An 11,484-nucleotide genomic window follows, 5' to 3' on the forward strand; every position below is an offset into this window, starting at 1 on the left:
TAAATTACTTTCACCTGGTGGACTAATTTAACGGCCTTGGTGGACTAACTAATAAAATTTAATTTTTCTAAGGGTTAAATTACTAACATGTTAAGATTTATGAGAAAAATGGGGGGGCTACAGCCAGGGTTAGCCCCTTTGATTCCGCCACTGCTTTCGAGAGATCTCTAATGCAAAAACACAGAGAATACTTGGTAAAACCATTCAAAAAATACAGTAAGACAATAACATGACCATGAATCTCCAATAGAGACACAATCAGGGCAAGATACAGGATCATCAATTAAATTGGTAAATTTTACTGTTCTGTTAAATTCATTCAGTAACTGAAATTAAAATGAGCTTCCCTAAGTTCACCCATAATTAAATCAAGCTGGTTTAACATCACGGGCATCTTTCAATTGAAATTTCATGTTAATTTAAAGCAGAAATTTTCCATCAAGATCAGTCTGCTCTAATTCATTATCAAACGACACAATTTTCACCATTGAACAGACCCAAATCATCAAATCAAAGTCTATGATACTCAATTTCACTTAATTTAACTTCAGCATAATCAAAATTAAACAATCACACACACACACACACACACACACACAAAGAAGAAGCAGAATTCCTAAATTAATCAATTAAAGAAAGAACAAAGCATGTTTCCCATTAAAATCAGATTAAGTATTAATTCAAAGCTTCAACTATATACTCATTAGCAATAATTTTTCAGTTGAATCTACTATTGTTCACCATAACCAACAAAAAAGAAGGAAATACACAACCCAAAATCAAAATCAAACTAAGAAGAGTAACAACCTGAGTTGCTGAACCCTAACATTACTTTCTCTCTTGAATTACTATGCATCTTCTTCTCCCTTCTTCTTCGGCTTCCTGTAATTCTCTTCAATATGTTTAGCCATTACGATCCCAGTATTTACAAGCTTTTTAATGTTAGGAACATTGTAGTTCTGAGCAATATAAATCCCGAATCCCGTACCGAGTATGATCTGAAATCCACTCCTAATTATCCCCATTTCTTGTTTGATTAAACTAACTAGGGTTTTCAAAACAAGAACAAATTAGGGGTTTTCAATTCAAAGAAATGGTTTGTTGAACACTCTAAGATGAAGGGTGAGATTGGATTGGACTGGATTTGAGTGTAGGGGGGATTTTAAAAGAATTTTTTTTCAAGGCTTCTTCTTTTCCCCCAAGCTATCTTACTTAGGTTACAAGATATGAAGTATGACCCCCTCTCCCAAGCTTCTACTTGGTTTCGTTTTTTTTCCTTCTTGTTTTGAAACAATTATTTAGACAAATTGTTCTGTCCATTCGATTACATTTCATCCTATGGTTGTCAATCTCGATGGCTTGGCAACTAGTATAACCAAGGCTCCGGAGTCCGGATCTTCTGTCCCTGGAGCAAGAGAACCCTGTGCCTCTGTCTGCACGAATTGCTAATTGACGCGTGTCCGTGTTGTTTATATTTTGAAGTTCTTAACTTCTTATTTTCAACTGAGTGAAGGGAGAGGGACGTCCTAGCTAGCAATTCGGGGTACGGGAGTAGTTTAGGACGGCATAGTACGGGAATTATACGGGTTCACATAAGTCGGATTCGGTCAAATATCGGTCAATGATTCGTTATTCGGGGAGTAGTTCGGAACGGATATGTACGGATATAGTTCGTGTTAGAAATGTGAGTTCGGTGTTCAAAATTCGTCACTATCAAATTATAAAATTTTAAAATTTTAGGTTGGGATAGTTTAGTTTGTGCTAGAAATGAAATATATAATAAATATCATCTAATTATATCAACTAGGAGCGGTTAGCCTAGTGGTTCAGAGGTAGTTTAAGGGAACTAAGAAAAATAGTTTTCCTTATTCTCTATCCCCAATTTTACTACTCCCCATCCACATTGACTATCATTCGCAATTATCTTAAGTACCATCCAAATAAATCTTAAAAAATCCCGAATCTTACATTTTTTGTTGGTATTTTCAGAAATTAGGCTTAGTCCTATGGGCTAGATATCTAGCTGCTAGATTGACCATCCACGTCATCCTGGGCAACCTCCTAATTCCTATGGTATTGTTAATCTAGCAGCGAAACGTTGAATAAAACAGCGCTAAACGTCGAATGGTTCGACGCTAGATAATTTTATTTTTTAAAAAACTAATCATTATCTCTCTCTCCAATTTTTCCTCTCTCTCTCCCTTTTTTTCCTCCCTCTTCTCCCTCTTTTTTCCCTCTCTCTCTCTCCCTCTTTTCTTCTCTCTCCATCACATTCTCTCTCAAAAATTAGTAAAATATATAGTGCGCCGAATGGTTCGGCGTTTATGTCACTTTTTGAGCGCCGAACGGTTCAGCGTTTCAATCTCGCTGATAGTTGGACTGCGAGCACTTGTTAGGTGAGAGAACTATCAACTATCACTGTTAACTTTTTTCCAACACTTTTTTCTTGATTTGCAACACTTTTTGGCCAATCTAGCACTCCAATCTAGCCCATAGGGGTTAGCCTTAAGCTCAGAGAGAGAAGACTAAATTATAGTCAGGCACACATATAAAAAACGTCTGAATGTAGACGTTCACAAGAATAACGTTTGAGTCTTGGGCGCTATTATAGGATACGTCTGGTTTGGGCGCATATAAGTTGGCGGACTCTTTACAGAAGAGATCAAAAGAAAAGGATCACAGAATAAAAAAACTAGGTGCAATTAAGGTTCAGTTACCGTTAGTCAATCAAATCGATAATCGAAAACTAAAATAAAAAATATGATTTTAGCTTCTAATCAACAGTACTTCTAGACATTTCTTGATCTCACAAAAGTCTTTAAAGGAAGCAGACATAAAAGATTTCACCTAATTAGGTTACTCTCTTCTCCTATTTAGGTGAGTATTACGAATAATACTACTAGTCGGCTTCCCACACAGATTATATAATGAAGTGCGTACATTGTGGGATAAGTTTGTAAGAAGTGCAAACTTCAATATTTATAGATCAGGGTAGTTTGGACACCAAGAAATTTTCAAAATCGAAAATATCAAAAGATATGCAATAAATACAAATTTTCGGTTTTGTCTAATTCCAGCTAATATCCAACTAATATATCGAAATCTCTCATGGATGACAACTCAATATTAGCTATCATACAAGTGTACGTTACAAATATATTCTCCAGAGATATGTTTTAATTACCGGTAAATCAAAGCCATATTACTTCGAAAATCTAAATAAAAAGTTCTCTATTTCTTGGATCTCACCTTGAGTATCAAGAATATATTTGACCAGTAAATAAATAATAGTTTAGCACGTGTTCAAATACTATGACGATATTGTGAACTTTCCAACATAGCAACTCATATTCCGAAATCTTTGTAAACCCTAAAGTATATATAAAAAATCAGAAATGCACTTATTATTATGGACCGGTCTTGCAAAAGATCCCCAAAGGTATGGATTTGTCCTGCTAATAGGGTTCATTCAACAAAAGATCCATGAGATTCCTTTCAACAACGAAACACGTTTCAGAAGTCTACTTCATTAAATTCATGTAGTTAAACATAGTTTTCTAGGCATGAAATCAACCCAAAGTTCAACACACAATCTAGTAACGAGTTACAAAATAGTGTTAAAGATTGTTAGAGCGTTGCTCGGTCGAAATCACATGCATTGCTATATCAAGCATGTTTGTCAATATTAGTGATCAAAACTATATGTCTTGATTTCTAGTATACTTATGACTAAGTCTCGGTCTAGGATAGTTAGGAATAGTTGAGCTCCAGACTCCATGGAGATTATCTTGCAAAGACGAAGAACTACTCAAGGAACCGGTGGAACTTCATCCGATTAAAAGGTATGTGGAGACTTGAACTCATCTTGTCACTCAAAAGTCTATCTACTCTATCTACTCTTGAGACAACAGTCGTATAAGTACGATAGTTTTCATACATACACGCTTGATATTTCGAGCGGAGTTTACTCGCCTATCTTTTTCTAGAAATATGCGTTGGTAAGCTTTTGCTTTAACCATCTTCATCTTTACCCGTGACGAAAGTCATGATGACGTTTCAATCTTGAAAATAGCTTTGATGACGATAGCCGATTCTTTATGTCTAACGACTATTATAACATTATAGAAGAATGTTTCAATGATTGAAATGTAGAGTTGAGAATATGTAACCACCTATGGATGTAAGCATTTAGTGTGTTCGCACGTTGTGTATAAATCCATGTGTCGGAAACCAAGTGTGTGCATATGTGTACATGCGGTATTGGTTAAGGAGACAGGTTGGGTATGCGTACCCGTACGCATACTGGCGGAAGTTCGCGTTCGTGAAATTGAATGCTTTGTTACCAAGATACGGTTGAAAGATATTATCTTGGATAAATCAGGTTTTTCATCTAACGGTGAATATTGAATGCTTTGTTACCAAGATAACTTGGATTGCAAACCATGATTTGAAAACTATATAAGGAAACGTCTAGCAACTGTGCAAGACTAATCCCCACACCTCCTGTGTGATACTAGTTGGTTTGCTAGAGTCGATTCTCCTTTAATCGTAGGTTTCTTCTCGAGACCCTGTCGATTAACGACTGAAAGACTTCATTTGGATTGTGAAGCTAGACGAAACTACTTCTCTTGTAGTTGAGCGATCTGATCTTGCCATTTTCTATCGTACGAGTTCAATTGAAATAATTGACTTGAGATTATATCTCCCATAGGGCAAGATAAAAATAAATCACAAACATCTTCGTCTCATCGTTTGTGATTCCGTAATATCTAGTTTCGCTACCATACGATTTAGATTATTGTGAGGTGATTGATAATACTAGGCTGTTCTTTGGGAATATAAGTCCAGTTTATCAATTGGTTCTTGTCCACCTTGATTTTTATCAAAAGACATAACAAAATTTTTAGGTTTATCAGTGGGAGACAGATCTATCTATCTTTTTAGACTTTTTCGTGTGATACAGATTTGTTTATCAAAGTCTTCGACTTTGAGTCGTAGCAACTCTTAGTTGTGGGTGAGATCAGCTAAGGGAATCAAGTGCGTAGTATCCTGCTGGGATCAGAGACGTAAGAAGCGCAACTTTACCTTGAATCAGTGTGAGATTGATTAGGTTTCAACTACAGTCCAGACCGAAGTTAGTTTGTAGTAGGCTAGTGTCTGTAGCGGCTTAATACAGTGTGGTGTTCAATATGGATTAGGTCCCGGGGGTTTTCTGCATTTGCGGTTTCCTCGTTAACAAAACTTCCGGTGTCTGTGTTATTTCTATTCCGCATTATATTTTTTTATATAATTGAAATATCACAGGTTGTGCGTTGTATCGATCAATAGTGAAATCCAACCTTTGGTTGTTGATTGGAAATTGATTGATCCTTGGATATTGGTCTTTGGTACCGTCCAAGTTTATCATCCTTGTATTTGATAAAGACTCGCAAATTCCTATTTGCTTGAGTAAAGATCAAAGCAAGTGAAAGAGATATTAACTCCTCTATATAGTTTTCTCTAGATTGAGTCTGACTGTCTAGTTGATTCTCTATAAAGTATATTGGAGTTAGTCCATACAGATTGCTAATCGAAATATTAGGTGAGGTTGTTAGACCCCCGCATTTTCAAAAGATAAACGTCATATAATAGTGTATATTCTTCATTTACACTTTGACCATACTAAAATGATCAAGTCATCACTACTAGAGATGCATATATATATAATTTGTACGTTATGTTTTCGATATAAACGACTTTAAAGAAACTTATATAGAAATGGAAACAAGTCAAGTCTGTATTACTACCCGCGAATATGAGGATGATGTGTTCGTTGAAGTTGGTGCGTCTTCGGGTTCTTCAAAGTAACAAAAGTTTATCTCAACATTTCTAGACTTCCTAGTCTAACCTAACAAAGTTGAATCTAGTAATATAATCAAGCTCCCTCGAGTTTTGGAACTAAAATACGGTAACCAACTTGACATACCAACGCTAGAGTTTAACCGAGTAATGCTCTAACATTCATTAACAATATTTGCATAATAGTAAGACCTAGTAGACCCAATACGATAAGGACCCCACAAGTCAATATGCAACAATTAAAGAGGCTGATTAAAAAATGAAGATGAAAGATTGAAAGATAGTTTATGACTTCTACCCAACTTACAAGCATTACAAAAGACTAGTTTAACAAACGATAAAGAATCTAGAAAGAGAGATGTGCAAATTCGAGAATTTAATTCGAGTAAGTACACTTGAAAGTGATGCAAAAGGAGGTGTCTTATTGAAGTTAACGCAACATAAACCATTCTTATGTGGCCATTTCAAAAGATTCCTTTTTGAAGGTCAGATCCTTCACATAAAAACCGAATGAACTTTGGTAAACTTGTAAACTTTGGTCAAAGGATAAAGAGCAGCTATTATCTTTGGTAAACTTGTGAATCGAAAACAAATTTTGAGAATATTTGGGAACCAAAAGAATATTGGTAAGTCTGGAAAATTGATCAAGAACATGTTTAATAACACTACCAATGTGAGAGATATATGCATACCTTGACCACTAGCAGTAGATACCATTTCATCACCATCATAAGGAAAACAAGTTGTCAAATAGTTAGCATAAACAGTAAAATGATTGCACCACTATTAACAAATCAAGTATCTTCATCAAAAATATCAGAAAATCTAAGCATTGCCCGAAGATTAGCTGGTGATCTTCCTTGATAAGAAAAGTCGAGCCTCTGATTGTACTCAAGAGCTACATGACCAATTTTTCACAAATTTGACATGCAGGTCCATCAACAACAACATTATTATACCATGTTTTCTTGAAAATAAATTTGGATTAGAGATTCTATCACCTCTAATATACCCAAAATTATTTTTACGAGGTCCAGGTGCAGGTTAAGCAGATATAGACATATTGGAGTTAATAACAACAAACGCCTTTGCATCAGATTCAGATTTATGATTACTTACTACCATTTCTTCACTCATTAACAAATTACACAATTCATTTATTGATGAGGTGCCAATCCAACGAACTAATTGTTATGCTTCATCAAATACTTTTCAAGAGTATAATGATAAGTATAAGAGAATAAAACTAGCCTAAGCAAAGGTAAAGATGAAATTTTTTCTCTAGCTATGTGCAACTGTTTTATGCCCTAAAAGTGTCTCTCCATTCTGAAGTCAAATTTCCTTTATATATGTCTTCAAAATCCCCTTTTGAAAAATCCTTTAGATTAGATTTAGGGTTATTCGGTTTTTGGTACTCAGGTTTTGACCGAAAACTGGGATTGGTAATATTTTTCCAGCCTTTGCGTTTGGTACTTGGAGAAACGTTGACCCCATGTTAACTCCGTCAAGTGATGATATGTTTAAGCATTTGACTTATTTAATTTTTTTGAGGCCCCTTAAATTATAAACCATTTCTTATTTCACCCTATTGTGCAGTGTAGTTTAACCGCGACATGTGTAAGGTTAATAATCGTTGATATAATGATTTATATCTCGAAAATAATAAAGGTTGTACATATAGTTTATTTGGAAGACGCCACATGTCTGAATCCAAAGTGGTCCATCATGTGGTGATTTCCATCTCGAAGAAAATCAATTATAAAAAGTAAATCTTTTTTTTTTAACCAAAATAAATCCCTTTATATAAACCATAAAGAACAAACGTTCATCTCCTTATTCCTTTTCCACTAGTCGGATTTTCTTCTCCTCCTTCTTCTAGTTTTCGATGTTTGGTCAAATTTAATCCAACTTTATAAGCAAATCTCTAAATAAACAACTAAATGGTGAAATTATAAGCTAAGTGCAATCGATCTTCATCACCAATTGAGAAGAACTAGCAACTGATATAGATGATGATGATGCTGAAATTGAAAATGAACTTCTTGTTGTTTCTCCTATGATTGATGCTTTAATTGAGTTTCCGTAGGATTGCAGGGATGGAGAATTAATAGGAAAAAGGGATTCGTTGAAGCAATTATTTTGCGAGCAATTGAAGGATTAGGATTAACGGGTGGAAACAATAATTGATTTGGGACTTTCGTTGTAGAAGTAAAATTAGGGGTTGCGTTTGTTAGGCATAGAAATAAGGGTACAAATTTGATTCAATAATGTTAGGAAAGAGGAATTCAAGGGTTTAGATTAATGGGTGGTTTAAGTAATCGTCTGTTCTATTTTTATTTATGTATGATGTACGATCCTTATTCCTGATGAGATTATTTACATTAGGGGATTGTATGTTGCTGTTAGGGAGAAACGTACAGGGGAAGAACAAGAAGGTTATCTAAATCTGAAAAACATATCAAGTATTTTGATGCTACCAAAATTCGACAAGAAAATCAACGGTTAAGATCATCTAAAACCCTAATTTAGAGTCGGGGAATGTAATAAGAATATATTATTATTTTGGAGGGTTCAAATAAAATAAATCAAATCAAAAGTTAGAGACATCATCACTTGATGAAGTCAATGCGGGTCAACGTTTCTCCAAGTACCAAACCCAAAGATTGGACAAATGTCCAACCAAACTCAGTTTTCGGTCAAAACCTGAGTACCAAAAACCAAATAAACCTTAGATTTAGAAGTTTATTTCCAACCAGGACTCTTATTTCCTTATCTGGGCCTAATACTTCTTTTAGAAAGCTTAATCACCAAGCAACTTCTATAAATCAACCGCATATTCTTTTAGTGTTTAAATCCAATAATTAACTTGATTTTATCTTTTCTTTTTACCGTTCATGTGAATATTACACCTATGCTCACTTGAATTGTAAGAATTGTTGCTATAAGTGTTGAACACCTTTATACACACGCCTGCGCGTTCAATTGCCGAGATTTGCTTTAAAATGTAACTAGAACTTCATCCGTGCCGTAACGACACGGCCTCCATAGTAAGTAAAAAGAATTATGTCAATTTTAATATTTGTCATTTTTATGTTGGCTCTATATAAAGTGATAATTATTCTATATATTTTTTAATTGTTATATTTTATATTGTTGAGAATTGTTATGAGTTGACCTAATATTTGTCTTGAAAAAACCACTAGGCAAAACATGTAGTGAGACCAATTAAAAACCTTTACTATCATTATCATTGTTGGATTTTTCTCGGGTTGTTTTTTGGAAAAACTTGCGGTCATTCTGTGCAATTGTTTCTTTTGTATTAATAACCATCTTATTTTCACATTAAAAAAATCAACCACAACATCCATAATAATGTTATTTGTGTCCTAACTACATAGAATAAACATTGCCACTAACATACTGAGCACCTGCACTACCATCACCGGAACCACCCATCACCACTACCTTTTCTACCAAAGGATAAGCAGTATTATTGAACCAGACAAAACAACAAGCGATGAAACCCCCCGCAAGCCGCGGTCGTTCCTTCCGTCCCGTCAGTCTACAGGTACACCAGCGCACAAGCTACGGTTGAGGTTCTTCAGGCGTCTAGTTCATTCTGTCGTCCTTTCCCCTTCAACACGAGTGAGTAGGCGAGCCGAAGAAGCTTCCTTCGCCAACACTATCATCACTGGCTCTATGCGCCACCACTTATAAAGACCACCCCGATCATCCGTAATATTTATCTTAGCTCATTTTTCTCCTTTGTTATTCTAAAATGCATATAATTAAAATATGAATAAGGTAAATTATGCCCTTGTTATTTACTAGTGACCGGTGGATTACGAATCTTAATAAAGGTAAAAAAAAAACATTATACTCAAGAGGAAGGCCATAAAGGGAAGTTACCACCATTTCATTTTCAGAAATTGGAGAACAAGTTCCATCAAGCTGATCCTAAATGCTCTTAACCTCCACAACATAAGCAGCAACAAATTAGTCAACTTTAGCATCTGCATCTTAGCACGAAGCTAAATATCATGTGTTGATAAAGTTTAAGAGCAAATTTGTCTTGTATACTTAACCATAAACCATGAGAAGTATCAACACCATCAACATAGGGATTCACGAAATCATAAATTCTCGACTGGATCCAAAGAATGAAAGTGAAATCTTCAGTCACCCAATCTTGATAAAGAGGATTAATAATTCCATTAATTTGATTTGCTTTAGTAGTAAAATGATCATGGAAAAGATCTATCCAAAAGGTTTTCTGCTTTAAAAATTTTGAAAAGAGGAGGAACTCAAGATTTTCAAGTTAAAAATTCATCATCCTTAAGCTTTAAAGGATTAATTATATGAGTTATTTTATTCGGCATAAGAGTAGAGAGTCCATCATGATTTCTAAGAACCATGAAATTTGAAGTGATGAATTTTAGAAGAAAGACAGGAGATCAAGAATTACTTAGAAAGGCGAATAAACAATGAGCAAATGAGAACAAGATCAAAAAAGAAACAAAAATTCAACAAATGATGAGCGAAAATAGAAGAATAAGATCAAGAAATTCAAAATTTGCACAATAACTCACAAGATTCACACACACACAAAATGATAACGCCTTTACTGAGAAGAAACCAATAACTTGAACTTAAACAAAGTTCAAAGAAAATGAAGAAGAACCTTGAAAAAATCCATAAAGGATCGTAAACAGCTGTAGAGCTTTTTCTGCTATGGGTATCATGATAACAGAAATCAGATGGCGAAAATACTAACCAGTGGGAAAAAAAATGAAGGCAAAAAGCGTGGGACAAATGTGGGGCTGAGAAAAATGTAAAAGAAAGATGACGTTGCCCCCATCCATGAGTTCACCAAAACTGCACCCTTTCTAATCCACGGTGGGAAGGACGCCTCCTCCTCCTTTCCTATGTTTCTTTTCCCCGCGTCTAGTCGGGTCGAACTGAAATGGTAATATCATTAAATGAAATAAAAAAAAAACGTACTACAGTGTCGACATGTGCCAATGGCACAAAGACTATATCCTCAATGCGTACAGTGGAATGATACAATTAACTAAAACTAAATTAGGGACGGGCCACTTTGTAGGATAAGGATAGAATATCACTAACGGCAAGTGTGGTTGAAGGGTTCACCAAATTTTTCGAAAAAATGACGAAACCCTTCGTTATAATATTTAGGAAAACCTTATAATCAATTCCCAATAACAGTTTTATCGATTCAAATCCGTTAAAATTTGGGGAAATTTTGAATTTTTACGTGTTACAGCTGGGATAATGTGTCTAACCAGCCGTAAAAAGGTAAATATGGATGAAGACTGAGGAATTGCCAGCCGTAAATACGCATAATGGATGGGAAGTGAAGAACTTCTGGCCGTCATTTGGTCCAGCATCACCTGAGTCTTTCTTACGACTGGGTTAACATGTTTAGAACGTCATTTTCCCATCGATAAATGAATATGTGAGTTTACAAATTTAGAGTTTCAACATGAATACATACTATGATTGAAAGGTAGTATTTTCATTAATTAGACCATAGTAAAACCCACTATATACTTACTAAATCCGCATTACAAAATTGATTTTAATAACATCCCTTACAATGTATCAAGAAGTCTTTGATAAAGGTGA

General features: G+C 34.9%; 1 protein-coding gene across 1 annotated transcript; it reads right to left on the reverse strand.

Moving 5' to 3' along the window:
• Nucleotides 1-621: 621 nt before the first annotated feature.
• LOC113292916 lies at nt 622-1,249 on the reverse strand. Its single transcript, XM_026541728.1, has one exon. It carries the CDS (start codon nt 1,023-1,025, stop codon nt 849-851), a length of 177 nt encoding a protein of 58 aa, XP_026397513.1. The 5' UTR covers nt 1,026-1,249; the 3' UTR covers nt 622-848.
• Between the last annotated feature and the right edge of the window lie 10,235 nt (nt 1,250-11,484).

This window comes from Papaver somniferum, chromosome 7 (genome assembly GCF_003573695.1).
Source record: "Papaver somniferum cultivar HN1 chromosome 7, ASM357369v1, whole genome shotgun sequence".
NCBI classification, from domain to species: Eukaryota; Viridiplantae; Streptophyta; class Magnoliopsida; order Ranunculales; family Papaveraceae; genus Papaver; species Papaver somniferum.